The sequence below is a fragment of the Manis javanica genome, chromosome 7 (assembly GCF_040802235.1).
Source record: "Manis javanica isolate MJ-LG chromosome 7, MJ_LKY, whole genome shotgun sequence".
In the NCBI taxonomy this organism is placed as follows: domain Eukaryota; kingdom Metazoa; phylum Chordata; class Mammalia; order Pholidota; family Manidae; genus Manis; species Manis javanica.
In genome coordinates, this window is record NC_133162.1 from 74,814,663 (window position 1) to 74,832,304 (window position 17,642).

The 17,642-nt window shown below is 39.9% G+C and overlaps 1 protein-coding gene and 1 long non-coding RNA gene across 5 annotated transcripts in view; one reads left to right on the plus strand and one right to left on the minus strand.

The window, feature by feature from the left end:
* Positions 1 to 579: 579 nt before the first annotated feature.
* LOC140850433 (uncharacterized) lies at positions 580 to 17,290 on the plus strand. The gene is made up of 3 exons (XR_012133269.1): positions 580 to 692; positions 804 to 875; positions 15,992 to 17,290. It is a non-coding gene; the product is annotated as an uncharacterized lncRNA (long non-coding RNA).
* Positions 11,762 to 17,642, minus strand: part of LOC140850431 (AN1-type zinc finger protein 4-like) — a 77,413-nt gene continuing 71,532 nt past the window's right edge. For all 4 annotated transcript variants that reach the window (XM_073241160.1, XM_073241159.1, XM_073241161.1 and 1 more), the window contains 3 exons: positions 17,580 to 17,634; positions 13,947 to 14,064; positions 11,762 to 12,946 (listed from right to left, as the gene is read on the minus strand). In XM_073241160.1, the coding sequence (XP_073097261.1) occupies positions 12,811 to 12,946; positions 13,947 to 14,064; positions 17,580 to 17,634 (309 nt within the window). In that variant the 3' untranslated portion in view covers positions 11,762 to 12,810. The remainder of the gene's footprint in view (positions 12,947 to 13,946; positions 14,065 to 17,579; positions 17,635 to 17,642) is intronic.

Here is a 17,642-nt window from a genome sequence, read left to right on the forward strand (position 1 = left end):
AAAATCCCAACTATTGCGACACTGTGTAATGCAGCCCCACAAAAGAAGTAAACACACGCCCGAACGGATGCCCGAAGGGAGTGTGATTCAGTTGTAGAGGAGGGCATGACGGAGAGAATTTGGCAAGTCTTTTTAGAAAAGGTGATGGTTAAGCTATCTCTAAAAAGATGAATCGTCATTTCCCAGGAAGATTCATTCAGGGTAATAGTATATTCAAAGGGCTGATGGTGCAAAAGGACAGGCTGTAACCAGGACTCACAGGATGTGTAGAGTAATAGAAGCGTAAGATACAGATTAGGGGGAAGGACAAAGAAGTGAGACTCGCGGCTGTAAGCTATGCGGTTGCCAGACCTCAGGAATGGCTTCCCACTGTACTCTCTGGAAGCATGCACCATGTGGGCAGGTGGGTGGAAGGTGGACAGTGAGATACAGTAGATACCTGACAAACTGACTGCTCAGAAGGTCATGAGTCCTCCTTGTCTGAGTGGCATATTGGCACACTGACCTTGTCCAGTGAATGTGACCCTGCTCCCCTCCTCTAAGCAAATGACCCAGTGGCTGGCACCTGATATGCAGATCAAACCAGGCTGAGAGAAGGTGTTCTTGTTAGACTAAATCAGTTTGGTTTTTGCAATAGAGGAGATAACTTTCTGTGCTGGACCCAGTACCAAATAGAATTTGGAATTGAAATGGTTTGTTTTATGTAATGTCACTTTAATATGATAACCAAATTTAGGAATCTATCTTTTGGTAGACTGTGTATGGTAATTTTTTTGTTTTTGTTTTTGTTTTTTTGATCATAGAACTTAAACTGGAATTCTGGCTTGTGATGGTAAGAAGGGTTATTGCTTGATGTGTACTTGCATTGGAGAGAGGTAAGTTGTTTTTTGGTTTGGTTTGGGTTTTCTTTTTTCTGTCAGGCATCCACTTTTTGACTCTAAGTCTACACTGAGCATTCCACCTCAAAAAAATAAATCTGTAAAAAGAAAAGGAAAGAATACATGGAAGTGATCCAATCTCCTTGCCAATGATGGCTTATTTCTAGTGTGGATGTCTACCCTTGTTCTCAATTCCCTAGGAGCTCCATACTGGCTTCAGTACCCCTAGTCTCAGCTCCATTTTCAGTGGACAATTTGACAATATGATATAAGCTTGCATTTTGAGGTTTGAATGGTTTCCAGTCCATTTTAGGGCTATCTTCATTGGTGGAATTTTGTCAGATAACTGACTGCAGAATTTTGTCAGATAACTGCTTGCAGAATCAAGCAGAACACCAGCCAGCAGGGTCTTAAGAGAGGAACTCATAGGGAATCCAGGTCACAGGTAACAGGTAATCTGGCATATGATGTGGGTGAATTACAGAGGCTGTGTTCTTTTCAGTGTTGTCACCAAAGCCCTGTGGCAGTCGGTAATGCCAAGCCCTTGCTAATATCAGCTTTTATATTCCTTAGAAGTCACAGATTAGTTGATAATTGCTGTTTCTACCAAATCAGTTCAGAGATTCGTGGGGGAAAATCCATTTTGGGCTGATCTCATCCTGGTCATGCCAAATATCTGTGGGGTTAATTAGATTCATAGATCTCTGTCTATATATATGCAAGAGATAAGGGTTCAACAGGGATACACATTCTTCCAGTTTTCAGTCATCCTTGAAGAGTTGCGGCACAGCTAAAACAAGCTGCTTTGCTGCATTTAGAATGCATTAGACTAACTTCTGTGTTTATGGGGAGGCAAAATCCTGCACTTGGAAACCAACACCGTATTTGACCATATTGTCTGTTTGCTAAAGAGTAAGTTAAGAATCTTACATTTTTAACTTCATGGGTATTAAAATACAATTTTTAAGATGGAATCCTTCCTGCCTTTCACCATGTTGTTCATGTCTGGGCCTGCATGCTAAAATAGTTGTGTAGGTTACAAACTACCTAATTAGGACTGAAAGGATGAAAAAAGAGCATATAGGTAAATGCAAAAAAATAAGCTGGGCCTGCATGATTAACACAATAAAGAAATAGGCTATGCTGAGGTACCCTCCTTTATCTGGGGAATAGTCAAACATTCCAGGCCAAGTTGCTCTTGGCTTTTTGAGCTTTAATTGATAAATTTTGGGTCCTCTTAGTGGACTTTCTGGCCTTTTTCTCTGTCCACCCCAATCATATCTATTTTCCTGCCTAATACAATTATGTCAGCCCCTGTAGGGAAAACGGAAGTTCCATGGGTAGGATCGTCACCTGATACCCATTGTGTACATGCAATGATGTAATACTTAGCCAACTGTACAGGCGTATGCTTGCATACCTGTTGGAAATAAGCTAATACTGCTGGTATGACTATAAAAGAGATCCCCTGGTAGAAGAGCAGAGCCTAGACAAGAGAGCAGAAGCTGGGCACAGAGGCAGAGCCTGGAATAGAGGCAGCACATGGGGCAGAGACTGGAGCTGAGGCAGAGACTGAGACAGGCCTGCCACATGCAGAGGCAGATGTGATTCTAGCACTTGGTCAGCCACCATGAGAATAAAGCTTAGTATGAGCCGCTTTTTACCCCAAACATTTGTTGTCATTGTGGGGTAAATTGCATTATTTTCAGAGTCTCCTGCCTGTCCTTTGTCCTTTTACATATACTGCTGCAGTTTCTCACAGCATCCAGGGCAAGAGGTGGGGAGAGACTGTTCGCTCTTCCCCTCTGTTGCATAATTGGTCTGGCACCTGTCAGTCGCCAGGGATCCACCCACAGAGTTTCTCCGGGAAGGGGCTGGCAGAGAGGTGAGCCCACATGCTGCCTGCGGAGTTGGAGGGTGAGAGCGGCAGCCAGAGGGGCCTAATGGAGCCAGGCCTTGTGGTGAGCAATAAAAGGTTTTCTCCCAACCTGGCCTTTCCCCAGACTGATTTCGGTTACACCAGTTTATTTGCCCACCCCTGGTGGGAATATGTTTCCCCCGGGAGCCACAATCATTTTTCCATCTCACTTACCTGGAGCTGAAACCCTCAGGTGAGACAACCCCCAATATATTCCCAATGCAGAAGAAAATCCAAAGTTCTGGCCTATGAAGTCAGCCATGATGTAGCCCCTTATTGCTTATGGTCCCCTCACTTGTGCAGCGATCTAGACTTTAGTGGCCCCAAGATGTGCCACTTTCGCATGCAGATTCTTTTGAGGTGAAAACCATCAAGGCCCAAAAGACTAAGGAAAATACTTTGACCACCATCCCCACCCCTCCCCCCAACTTCAGAAAAAGGGATTTAGATAAAGGAACTGCTTTCGGAGGAGGGCTATCACAATAGATAGCTATATTATAATATAAACTAGGGATGATAGATAGGAAAGAATGTGACAGAGCATTTGGTTAAATTTTCCTCTCTGCCCCAATTGATTCTGTGTAGCCCATCATGTTTTTTTTAATCAAACATTTATTCTTTTCATATTCCTGTGGATTGCTTCCCTTTTCCTTATAAGTCTCAGATTCCTGCTCCCTTCTCCGTTCAGGATGACATATGTACCTTATTCTCCCTGTCTTTGCAACCCACATCTATGGCTCCCCCATACATATATAACCAACTTTGGGTTTTCTTTATCTGTCTCACATCAATTTGATTCTTAGATCAGCTAGAAAAACTTTGAGGGGTAGATGTTTCTTCCTCCCTGTTAGGCTGGAGGAAGGAAAAACAAGGACATGCAAACAGAACAGAGAGATACCATGAAAGGAGAACAGACCAGACCCCAAGGTCTGTGCCTTATATGGAAAGGGGACAGCTCTTCCTGAATTCAATCCCTCTGATGTGCCAACTAAGACCCAGATATCAGCCTCCTCCCTCTTGGAAGAGAAAAGTTTCTAGTTGTCTATTATGTCACCTTTAGCCAATCATACCTCTCCATGCCCCCTAGGATAGCTTGCCCACTCACCCCGCTCCTAACCCCTTATAAGCCCCCACCTCCCTGACTGGGTGTGACTTCCCCAGCCTGTGATAGCCAGACCAGGGAACATCACCCAGGAATTGCGCTCAAATAAACTGCCTGGCCCTTTGTTTCTTCTTGTTGCCTGCTTATTTTGGCTAGAATTTATCTTACATTTGGTGCCAAAACCCAGGAAGGAGCATGAGCATGGGGCCCCAACTGGCCATCAGCAGCCCTGCCCCCTCCTTCCCCAACCCAGGACCTCTGCTCTCTGCTGCATGGACTATTTTCCTGTGAATCCCTCAGTTTCCCCCGGTCTGTTTCCCTCCCTAACTCCGTTTCACCTGGTCCATTAGAAATTGTAGCTACGTCCAGGTTGGGGCATCTGGCCCTTGGGTATCCAGCCCACACTCTGCAGGCATCTGGCCCGCCCCTGTCCCTGCGGTGTGGGAGACGTCCCTCACCCAGGCTCCCAGGCAGTCTCCCCTGACTTGGTGCACTTGGGATGCTGGGTGCTCCTCTCAGGGGGATTAGTTGGGGAGTGACACAGACATGGGGAACCAGCCCTCAAAAGCAGAGCCTCAAACCCCACTGTGGTGTCTCATTTCTAATTTGGCTACTCTGTATTTGTCCTGGGAAGTTCGCAAATGGAAGCTAGTCTTTCTTTGCTCTGAGGCCGGGCCTCAGTATCCCTTGGACAATCAATCTCGCTGGCCCCCTGAGGGAACTTTCGATTTTGGCCTCCTCACTGACTTAAGTAATTATTGCCACTGGAGCAGAGAGTAGGGTGAAATCTCATATGTGCAGGCTTTTTGGACTTTGCACACCCGCCCAGACCTTTATGTCAAGTGTTCAATGACTCAGGTTCTCCGGGCCTGATCTCCAGTTAAAGATTGTCAGCCTCTTACTCTGCCCAGTCCTTCTTCCTTTTCAGATCCGCCGGAGGACCTTAGTCTCCCACCTCCCTCAGCTCACTACCCCCACCCCTCTCTGCCACCATCTTTAAGTCCTTTGTCTTCACACATGTCGCCGCCATCTTAAAGTCCTACATTCTCAACCATGCTGCCTTCCTGCTCCTCTCCTATTTCGGTGGCTGCAACACCCCTTGCCCCTCTCCTTCTGCCTTCACCGCCTTCTTCCCCACAGGAACACGCTCCTCCCACCCTCCGGTTCTGGGAGCCACGGACAAAAAGCTAAAAAGAAAGAAAGCAATTAAATATCAGTAACTCAAATCTTTATATCAGTTTGTCAGTCTGTGTATATGTTTTTATATGAAAAGTGTTGCTAACTGTAGTCATTATGTCTCAATTTGTAAGTTTGTGTGTCTAAGTGTGCAAATGAAAAGTATTTTCCTACCTCCGGATGGTATTAATAAAAATTGATTTAAAAACAAGCACTTGTGAAAATTGGGCATTCTAAAACTTCCAGAAAATCTGATAAAAAATGTTAAGCATTAATGCTAATTTGGGTTTGGCTGAGGCGGGCATGTCCTTGTGGTTATCAGCTGCCTAAGTTTACCTAAGGTCATTTAAATTGATGTTATCTGCTAAATCTTTTAAGAATAAAATGCTTAAAGGCTTTGCTTTGTCTAATATTCAGTAAAGATCTTGTAAGTAATCTAGCATAGTTGTTATGAATGAGTGAACTAAATAAGTGTGGCAAGTGAACACCTTTTTAATTGTGTGTTAGTGTGTATACCTATCTACAGCCTGAGAATCTTTGTGGTAACCTAAAACCTTAAAGTTTTGCTAAGTTAAGAAGATATACTTTGTGTTTAGTGAGAGATTGTGCTGTAAAGCTCATAGTTACAGAAATTATAAAATGTTCATAAATTTGTCAATCTAAAGAATGCTATTGTAACAGTTTACAATAGCCTGCTTCTCAGTGTTCACTAGAAATTAAGGTACCTAATGGTTTTAAGTTCTAATTAAAACTACTTAAAGTAATAAGGAAAACATTTCTGCATCCTAAAGAATGTGTCTTTTGATAAGAGAAAGTAACTTCGTTCTAAAGTACAGCTGTTTTTACAGAGAGAACTCTAAATGAAAAAAGAAGGGTATAGAAAGTTTATAGAAGAGTTTAATATGGTGTGCTATATATATAAAGTTAAAGCAAATGAGTCTTGGTATGAAGTACACAGCAAAATTAAAATTTTGTATTCAGTTAAAAAGGACAAAGTTTTTTTTAACTGTTAGTCTGCTCTTAATATTGAAAGATTGCAATGGGTTCTCTAATTGTTTAATCAAAGCAGTTTCTCATGCTTAAAGTCTCAGTGAGTTGTCAGAGTAGTTAAGAAAATGAAATCTTAATATTAAAAGAACTAAAAGCTAAACTTTGCTAACAACTGTGTAACCTTCTTTATTTGCCTTTGAGGTACTTTGTTGTCATTCTAGATAAATGGATAAGTATTGCTTCATGGCAACCTATAACCCTATTTAAGCAAGTGCCAAAGAAACTTTCTTCTGACAACTTCCCAAAATCAAGTTCAAAAATGTACTTTCACCTCTAGTTAACTCTGATATTTTCCAGAGGGCCCCTGGAACATGTCAGAGGAACTTTTTCTCATTGGACAAAATATTTGGCTAATTTGGCTTATTTATCTGATATATATTTACCTAGAAAGCCCTGTCAAAAAGAATGATGCTAAACTTTGTTACTGAATGTTTTGTGTTACAGAAATTTCCAAATTTCCTTATGACAACTGTCTTATAGTAAGCTCTCATCAGATCTTTAACCATTGTCATATGTAAGTCTTTTGTCATCTATACTCACTCTTTATTACTCCTAAACTAGAAAGAAACTAGATTTCAGCAGAACAGGTATTAGTTACATAGGATTAAGTAAACTAAGGAAGATGATTTTGTGGCTTTTTGTTTCAAATGTTGTTGATAAAGTGCTTTAAGTTTTTTCTCTTAAGCTGACAATAGTTTAGTAAATGACTGCCTTTATAAGCAGAATTGAAACATTTATCTTTCTCTCTACATGATCTCTCCAGAATTTAAAAACTTTCAGTGACTATTTTTATATTTCATGGCAGTATGTTTATTTGCATAAGTTCAATAAGAACCTGCTTTCCTTGTAAGAGGACCAAATAAAAACACAGGTTATACTACCAAGACTTTGACTAGAATGTCATACCTGAGAGACACGTGCATAAACTCAGGTATGAACAGCTTTAAGGAACTAAGGTTGATTTAATAAAGCCAACAAAGCCCCTTAGAAGAACTGGCCTGGTACCTTGCTTACAGAGTTCCCAGCAGCCTTACCAGGTGAGTAAGGAAGGTCACTTCCTGGCAGGTGCAGGAACCTCATGATGTCTTGGGAACCTCAAGAAGAGAGGGATTCACCCAAATGTACAGTACTGCAGGCACAACCTGATGGCAAATCTGGCTGGGCTTTCTGGCCTCAAGAAGCTTTTAAAGTCCAATCTGAAATTCCTTATAAAAAGTTCCAGCAAAGCATATTTAAAAGAGCCTATGTAATCAATTGCTCTTCTTGCTGCACTTCTGCAAATATTCAAGCCAACTGTTAACTATTTTCTTAATCTGGCTACTTCCAATAAAAATGAGGGTGATTTTAGAGAAAAGTATGATTTCAATAATGCAGTCTTATCTATACTAAATCCTAATACTAGTCATTGAGATGTAAACTCGATCCAGAATTCCAGTCCCCCATAATGGCCCGGCTAATGCCCCTACTGGGCCCCTTAATAACAGTTTGTGGTTTACTCTTAGTTGCCCCTTGTGTCCTAAGGTTCCTCCAGCAGTGGCTAACCCAGATGATCCGGGTCGCCACCAACCAGATGTTACTTCACCGTTACGCACCTCTTCCCACTGAACCCCCTCCTTCAGCCTGATACCAGCCTCAAACCCCCACCACGCCCCTTGTCAGCCAGAAGTAGCCAGATCGAGTCGTCACCCATTATGACCAAAAGGCTGGAATGTTAGGCTGGAGGAAGGAAAAACAAGGACATGCAAACAGAACAGAGAGATACCATGAAAGGAGAACAGACCAGACCCCAAGGTCTGTGCCTTATATGGAAAGGGGACAGCTCTTCCTGAATTCCATCCCTCTGATGTGCCAACTAAGACCCAGATGTCAGCCTCCTCCCTCTTGGAAGAGAAAAGTTTCTAGTTGTCTATTATGTCACCTTTAGTTAATCATACCTCTCCATGCCCCCTAGGATAGCTTGCCCACTCCCCCTGCTCCTAACCCCTTATAAGCCCCCACCTCCCTGACTGGGTGTGACTTCCCCAGCCTGTGATAGCCAGACCAGGGAACATCACCCAGGAATTGCGCTCAAATAAACTGCCTGGCCCTTTGTTGCCTCTCGTTGCCTGCTTATTTTGGCTAGAATTTATCTTATACTCCCTAACAAGGGGATAAAACGAATTCAAGGAGCTCAGTTAGGAAGCTATTGGAATAGCTTAGGTGAAACCTATAGTGACATGGACCAGGGTAACTGCAGAGGCATGGGTGAATTTGAAATAACTACTGTAACAAACAATAACTGATCACTGTGGACTAAGAATATGTCTCCTCCAAATTTACATGTTGAAGCCCTAATCCCCAGTGTGGCTGTATCTGGAGTAGAGAAGTAATTAAGATTAAACGAGGTGATAAGAATGGGGCCTTTGGTATCATAGGATTAATGTCTTTACAAAAAGAGACACCAAAGAGGTCCATGTCCACACACCCAGGAAAGGCCATGTGAGGACACAAGGAGGCCAGGAAAGAGAGAGCTCACCAGAAACCTACTCTGCTGGAACTTGATGTGGGACTTTTAGTCTCCAGAAGTATAAAAAATTGATTTCTGTTATTTAAGCCATCCAGCCTGTGATATTTTGTTATGGCAGCATGAGCAGACTAATACGCTAATAACTGGGAACTAAATATTGAGGTAATGTGTTACCATGCAAGATTCCTCATCTGTAATAACAGAGTGTCAAAAAATAATTTCTAAATATATTGGCGGGGCTGCCCATGGTGAAATTTTTACTTTCATTTTTTAGCCTTATATAATTTTTCTTAAACCATGTACTTTAATTTCATCTATGATTTTAAAAGTTTAATGTAATTTTTAAAGAAAATTCAAGAACATTATACTATTTCCCAGATTCCATTCATATCTACATTTATGATTTTATTGTATGTACCCTTTCTTGTCAATTTTCAGTCAACTTGTAACTTATATCAATTTTACTTCACTTTCAATTTAAGCTATTTATATTTCTATGATTCACATTAAAAATATGTAATTATTTTAAAATGTACCTCTATGTAAATCATCTTATCTCCTAACAGTGGTAGAGGTATTACAGTAGGTAGTTACTAAGGTATGAGCCGCAGAAAAGGAGAAGTGCAAACTGCTAACCTCTCTAGGTGGGTTCATACCCACTCTTTGCCTAAAACAAGAAGCCAGCCAGAGCCGGGAAATCCCCAGGTGGATGTCTGCACACGAGAACTGAGACAGGTTGGAGAACAACCTTGGCCCATTCACATGAACATACTGCATCTGGGGAGGTCTCTCCCTGCACACTAGGTGCAACCTCAACCTCGACAGGGAAGGGTTCTTGATTCTGATCAGGAAAGAATTCACACACAGGCCAGGCAAGTGTAAATAAGGAAGGAATTTATTAAAGCAAGAGTAATAGTGGATGGTGGCAGCCATACAGTTAGTAGAGAGCAAGGAAGAACAGAGGGAAGAAAGAAAAGCTCAATGAACTCCTGCTCAGCATGAGGCCAGTCCCTTGCCAACTCCTGAAACTAGGTCACCTGGCATCTGCTGTCTGCTTGAATCTGCATGGTTCAGGAACTAACCCCTACTACCCCAGGATTTGGGGGAGCTGCAGAGCACTGAATGGAGTGAGAGTATGTCTGGGAACTTCCTCAAAGCAAAGAAAGGAGATTTTCATGCAGGCTACTAAAGAGTATGACTGTACAGCCACAGTCCCATCCAGGTCACTACAATGTGTTCTTTCATACACAACAATAGTAGTATTATACACAGCAGTAATAGTAATATAACTCCATTCAGGTTCCCGGACCCAATTCCAACGTGTGAATGTGGGAGAGGGACTTCCTACACATACACCGAGCAATTGTCAAACACCAGCAGGATGTAGAGAACTCAACTAAATTCTGATGCCGTCTGCCCCAAGACAACACCTGATTCCCCAGGTTAAGGGCTCCAACCTACAAGACTGCCCTCCATCCTCTACTCCAGACACCAGTTGCAAGCCCCAGGCTGTTTGTTACCTGTATTTCTGACCTATGGGCTACAGATTGGAGGTTCCAAAGATCACCCCCCTAGTTTTGATGAATTTGCAGGTGGCTCACAGCACTCAGGAAAACACTTACGTTTACCAGTTTAATGAAGGATACTGTAAAGGATACAACAGCCAGATGAAGAAATACATAGAACAAGGTCCCAAATAATAGAGCTTCTACCCTTGTGGAGCTTGGGGTCTGGCTTGGTGGCACAGGGAGGCATTCCAGTTCCCCAAGCACAGAAGCTTTCTCCAACTGATTAGCAGAATCCAAGAGAGTGATAAGCTCTTTTTTGAGGGCTTCATTACATAGTCATAATTGACTAAATCATTGGTCATTGGTTGATTCAACCTCCAGCCCTCACTCTTGGGTTGGGGTCCAAAGTTTCTCATTAACATGGCAAGACACCCATTTCACCTTTAAGACTCTGCAGTATTTTCAGGAAATGTGGATGAGACCAAATAAACCTGGGAAATATGAATTAGGTCATCTGAATGGCCAAATATGTATTTCTTATGACTCATGATATCACGGTCACCCAGGTTACTGGAACTTGCGAGCCCTAATTAGAGATCTTATAGCCCTTCCCTACCTGTCTGAAGTAGAACAGAGAGAGAGAAGACTAGTACTTAAGTTTAGAAAATTGAATGAACTAGTAAAGTAACAAACACGCTTACCAGTAGGAAAAGGTCTCTCACAGAGACAAAATGCTGTAAGTTAGCAGCAGGGCTTTATTTAAGGCAAAGTACACACTTGAAGAAAGGGGAATGCAGGCAGCCTCAGAGAGGAGGCATGCTTAAAGGTTTAGGATTCTTGTTTTTTAGGGATTTTAAGGATGGGATAAAGGGCCAAGGGAGCATAGCTTTGAATGTGGCCTCACAGTGTCCATCTCCAGTGGGAGACATTATGTCTTCAGGGATAGTCAGTCCTCTTAAGATTCTGTATGATAATAAACTTAACATAAGGAATTTATTGATCCCGTTCTTCTCCAAGATAGTGGTTACCCTCAGGCAGTGGGAACTTATCATGTAGGACTACTTGCCTGCCCTGCCTTAAAATAGGGTCAGTTGTTGACTAACTACCATAAAGTATGTTAGGAATCTTACCTCCTAACTCCCTGGTTTTAATATTCATATTTATTTATAGAATAAACAGGTTTTGGTCCACTTTTTAGCAGCCTGTCCATGTAACAGAGTTCTTCTATTTTCAATGTCTAAAGCACATGCTGTCTTGATAAGAGGGGAAAACTGAACTACTCAACACAGATGAAAATATTTCTCATTAGCCTGTATAGCTCCCCTAAAAGGTACAACATTAACACCTAATTGTGTCACTCCACTAACTTCTCACCTTTCCCTCTGTAAATGTATTTCTCCTTCTTGCTCAGAAGGAGCACCTTCAGATGTCTTTAGGAAAATGAAGGCATCTTTGTCCATTCAGTATTTAGTCTCATACAGGAAGTAGCGGAAAGGTAACCTAACTCTCCAGTTGGACCTTGCGTGGGGAAAGAAGCCTTGTACGGCACCTTCTAGTACCCCAACAGATCCCACCTGGGTTGGGCTACAGTTGCAGAGTCTACCTGTCTACCTGGATTGCTGCCTGTTATTTACAAGGGTTCAGGATCAGATCTGGCTAAGTTTCCATGAAGCAAGTGGTCTCCCAAAAGTTTAGCTGCTTTATAGGTTATATCTGGGAAGCAGAGCACCTTTAATGCCCTAAAAGAATACTTTTATACTTATAGTCATTTATTCCAAGTAGAACAAATTACTGATTTAATTAAATGATTTTATAAAGAAGGTATATATAAAATAAAAATTATTGTAAATAATCAAATAACCAAACTCATAATGAATAAACATTTATTTGAATTTCTCCTGGTAATAGCACTCAACATATAAGAAAAACAAACCAAGCTGTAAGATTTTACTTTAAGTATAGCCATTTTTCAAAAAGTGTAAAGTTGGGTTCTGTATTTAATGGCAACAAGAGGGACAGCTTCTGTTTTAAAACTACCATTCAAAAAGTAGTATTTTAAGAAATATATACTATGATTAACATGCTGTGTTTTATAGAATGGATACATATCTGAATGCCAATCTGAATACGGAAGAAATATATGTGTTAAAACTACACAAGAAAACCAAATGCTCTTTTTTATAAAAAACACCTTAAAATAAAAAGGCACTTGTTTTAGTAAACTCAATAATTTTTACATGGATTTTTTTTAAACTCCCACTTACCCTACTCCAATAAAAAAAAAAACAGGTAGATTTGAATAGAGCTATTACTTGATAGATCATTTCAGTGCAGTGTGGAAGCTGGTCACACAGTTAATGTTAATTTCCTAAAGTGCATCTTTTGAAGACTTGTCTAGTAAAATTGCAGTATCAAATATAACATAACACAAGACATGCAATAACAAAGCTAAATCATTATAAAGTTTTTCAAACTACTTTTAAAACTTTTGATTCACCAAAGAATAAAGATGTCAAATACAGTAGCATTCTCAGTCTCCAACATTATGCATCTTATACTTTTGTCATTTGGCAAATCTTTTGGAGCCGAACAAAAACAATGCCGTCTAAACAGTATTTCTTCTGTCACTGTAATACAATTCTTCAGGCAGAACAGTAGGCACAGAGCAAGAATTAGATTTTTGGAAGTTTTGGTGCATTTACCACAGGATTTGCTTCCTGTAAGTATCTCTTCCCTGCACTCTTGTAATCATAGGTGCAGCCATGAGTTTCTGCGTAGCGATGAGGTGCACAAAAGTTGCTTCCACATCTAAAGCACAAAAAAAGATTGTGTGAATAGTCATGTTTCTATTAGAGGCTCATCTCCAGGAGAGGTGACCCTGACTGCAGGTAGTCCAAAAGGAGCCCTTTGGTTCTCGTTAGCAATTACAGTGCCTTGCACTCATAAATAAGCACAGGAATCCCCCCAGAAGAACAAGTTAACCACCCATGAACAGGAGAGTTTAGAATAAAGAATTCATTATGGAATGAAACAGGGTATAGACATTTATGAAGTAGTAAAATTGCAAAAAGTAGTAGTAAATATGTCCACCAATCTCTTACATCTAGTAAACCTGGGAGAACTCTCAATTTCTGAGAAATTGTCTCCTAAGAAATTTACATTATATAAAACCTAACTATGCCATGAAGGGTTTAAAAAATATTTCTAGCAACAAAATAAGTTATTTACATTTGAACAGAACATGCTCTAAAAAAACAGCTGATATTTTTAATGCCATGGCCTTGGCTTAAGGGCAGACACCAATCTTGAAGCATATTAATCATATTAATCAATGCTAATGAAAAAAATAATTATAGGTAGAAAAAAAATCATTGTTTTGTAAATATATTATTCATCTGTTTTGAAATAAAAGTGTACCATATGATTTTTAAAATTTATAGTACATTAACTTTAAATTTACTCCTTTTTTTGTTCAATCTGAAACAGAATCTTAGAGGAGGGTTCCTTCCAACCCATATTCAAACAAAAAACATGTATATCTAACATTAAACTTAAAGAAAGTACATTCTCCAATTGGTTTCAATCTCCTAATTTAAAGGGCAGGGGAGGATCTCATGTGTTTGGAAATGCATGAGCTGCCGACTATTTGCTCTTCACACTAGCCAATTAGGAGTTCTATTCTAGGCTGCTATCTGAACAGCATCTTAACGATGTAATCAATACCCAACTTAAAGAGTGTCTTATACTGTGTTCCCAGGTGGAGGCACCGCAAAGAAAGCATCTCAGCTTTTCCAGCTAGCCAACCTGCCTGCATTCGTAGCTAGTAGCCAGTCCAGTTTTCTTTCCACAAAGGAAACAATGCTTTGTCGTTTTCTTCTTTGTGTGAATGGGGGCTTTCACAGGTGGGAGGTGATGAATACCTTCTCCTGTTTAGAGAAAGGGCAGCTAGATTAATACAGACATAAAATTCTAAATGTGAAATACTATTAAGCAAAACACAAAATGCGTTCCTGTCACTGCAAAATTCTATGCCATGAAAAATTTGGACTACTTTTTATCCAGAATTACTTACAAAATCTGCAAGTGAAGATGCAGTAGAACTTACATTTTTCGAGATGTGCTAGGTTTCTACTGACTGGGACTTACATTTTAATACTTTTTATACACACCAATACTTTTCTGATTATTTCAAAGAGCAATCAATAAAGTACTCCAACTTTGATAGATCACCAAGAAAAATGTCTGGTTCAAAATCACAGTTATAAGGTCTCTGTGAAAAACCATAATATGTAATAAAATCACCTTGTTCTTTCCCACCAAGAAGGAGCATCAGTATCATAACACTGGTTTTTCATGATTACACCATAACAATTAATCAAACCATGAGCAAGTTATTTACCCTTTCAAAAATTCAATTTGTTTCTTTTTTAAGATAAGAGAACATGTATTTTTTCTCCTAGGTTTCTAAGTATCAACTCAGTTTTCGTGTGTAAAAATCATTCTGAAAGTTTTAAATTTTATAATTATATAAAATATCACGTTATCAATAGTGACTAACATGGTGCCCTATTCAATTTCACAGTGCTATCTATACCTTTTCAAGAATATTTACTAAATTTGGTACTATTGTAACAACTTGACTTTTTAACTTAAAAATAAGAGAACATGTTATTTTATAAGAAATAACTAAATTTATTTCTTTAACTACTAAGTGAAAGGATTTTAGAACTGAGCAAAATTCCCACAAACCCCATTCATAAGTAGAGAGGCTCCAAGTCACTGTCCATTGTTACAATAACAATGCAAGTACTTGGTGGCACTCAAAGGCCAAGAAGCAAGAGGCAATGAAAGAAAACAAAGCACAGGGAAGGAATGAGAAGAAAAATGATAGAGTGTCAGTGGTACAAGTACCTATTGTCCACTACTGGAAAAGTTTGGGAGGCCTGGGCTTACTGTTTATCTGGCAGGTATAAGTCTCTGGACTGGAAACAAATATCTCATCACTTTTATGGAATGTCATTGATAACGCTAAGCACACTTGGAGAAGAAGGCACTTGTTGAGTTGGTGCCTGGGCAGCATTAGGGGCCATTCAGTTGGTTGTTTCAAATTTTTTCTAGTTTGGGGCAAGATCTGGGAACATATTTTAGACTGGTAATAAGGCAGACTTAATTTTGCTGGGATTGTATACCTAGCACCCAATCTGGGTTTTGGCGAAAGACTCAGCACCAATTAATTGTAATTCCAATGTTTTGAACCCTTGAAGGATTTGCAGGGAGGTTTAGCTGCCAGATACACAGTTATCTTCTTCAAGGGCACTTACAGTTATCAAGAACATTTCACAAAGGTGATGGGGTACTTTCTGCTTCTTAAAAAATAAAAAGAAGCATTTACATAGGACACATAAGAAAGACATATACTACCAGAATCCCTGTGGAAGCTCATCTAATTGCAATTATCTTTGAAATCAGGCTTAGGATAGTCTTCTTTAAACAACAGTAGGAAAATCTGTTGATGATAATTTAGTTTGGTGTAGTTATATTTTCATTTTCTTCTTTCTTTGGAGTTGCTTAACTCAATGTTTCCTGAATGTTTTTTCCTTCAGTAACTCCTGTGAATGTGTGAGACAGAGAACAGAGTAGGGACAGGAATGAGGTGGCACAGAGACATAATGCTGTCCTCTCCAAGGAGAATGTATCCCTCTGCCCACCAGAGAAAAACCACTTGTCAGTTATTTATTCTAGGCAATGAACTATCACTGATAGGTTCCCTACTACCAACAGGAAAAATTCAAATTCCTTTGACTGGCATTCAAAGTCATTTGTGTCCAAAATGATACCTTTCTAACTTTCCAGAGTCAAGTTCTGTCATTTACCACATCATACCCACTCTGAATGATGCACCAGAGCCATTCACATGTGCTGTCTCTTCTAAAATGTTCTACTCCACCTTGTCACCAAGTAAGACTCTACTTATCCTGTACGAAGATATCATCAATAATCAACTCCTCTCTGAAGCCTTCTCTCAATGTGTATTGAACATGTGAATAAGGAAGAAGCCAGTTTTTCAGTCAAGATATCAATCCCTTATCAGATACATCATTTGCAAGTATTTTCTCCCATTCCTCAGGTTGCCTTTTTACTCTGGTTGATAGTGTCTTTTGATGCACAATAGTTTCAAAAGAATTGAAAGCAGGGTGTCAAAGGTGTAGTTGAATACTCATGTTCATAGCAGCATTATTCTCAAAAGCTAAAATGTGGAAGCAACACAAGTCTCCATCCAAAGGTGCATGGATAAGCAAAGCAAAATGTGGTCTCTACATACCATGGAATATTAGTCAGTCTTAAGTATGGAAACACTGAGCCATGCTACAACACAGATGAACCCCGAGGGCATTTACTAAATGAAGTCAGTCAGACACAAAAGATGAATACTATAGTATTTAGAGTAGTTAAAACTAACAGAACATAGAATGGTGATTGCCAGGGGTTAGGGAAAGGAGGGAATGACACAATGAGGAGTTAGTCTAAAGGTACAAGAGTTTCAGGTTTTCAAGATGAAAAGAGGTCTGGAGATGGATGGTGGATGATGGTTGCCCAAAAAGGTGAAATGTATTTAATGCTACTGAATTGTATACTTTAAAATGGTTAATATGGTAAATTTTATGTTACCTGTATTTTACCACAATAAAAAATTTGAAAAAAAGTCGATGTATTAAGACTTTGGAACCTTGGGCCTCACACAGTAGTGGAGTGCAAACCTTAGGTATCTCTTTAAAGACAAAACTCCCATGACAACCATAATACATAAAGTATCCTTTGGAACCTTGGGGCTACAGGAGTGGTACATCTTTGGTAATGAGTTTCCCCCCTTTAGTCTGAGCATTAAAACACAAAAGATGATGATAGTAATGGCTTCCTTGGAAATAAGCACTGGTCAGTGCACGTTTAAGGGGTTACTGGTAAGTGCTAATGTTATAGGCATTTTTGCTACTATGCTTTAGAAAATGCTAGTGCTAGCGATTGTCCTTTTCTTTCATCCAGAAATAACCAATTCATCAAAAGGGGCTCTTACTACCACCCTTGATAGTATTGTGATGTTAACAAATACCTTTCTTGGGTACATCCTCACAACCCTCCCAGCCCCCCAATGTGGCTCTAGAGTGGCCAGTGTCTCGGCGGGTTGAGAACTACATGTTAATTCTTCCTTTATCTTGTCTTTTCACATAGACCATATCTCTTCCTCAATAGCAGAGACCTCCATTTAAATTTTTGTTTTATACTTTAAATATGTCCTACAGTGAATTTTCATAATCATTTCCTTAAGTGGAACAAAGTTTAGGCAGAGCATACTCTGTACACACTACAGAGAATTCTTATTTCTCTTTGAAAGGTCAGCAGTATGAATGAGATGATTTTGTTTTCAAAATCATCTGTGGCTTACCTATTCTTTTCCCTGCTGCTGTATTATTTCCATTCATTCCAATACCATGAGCAGACTACAATT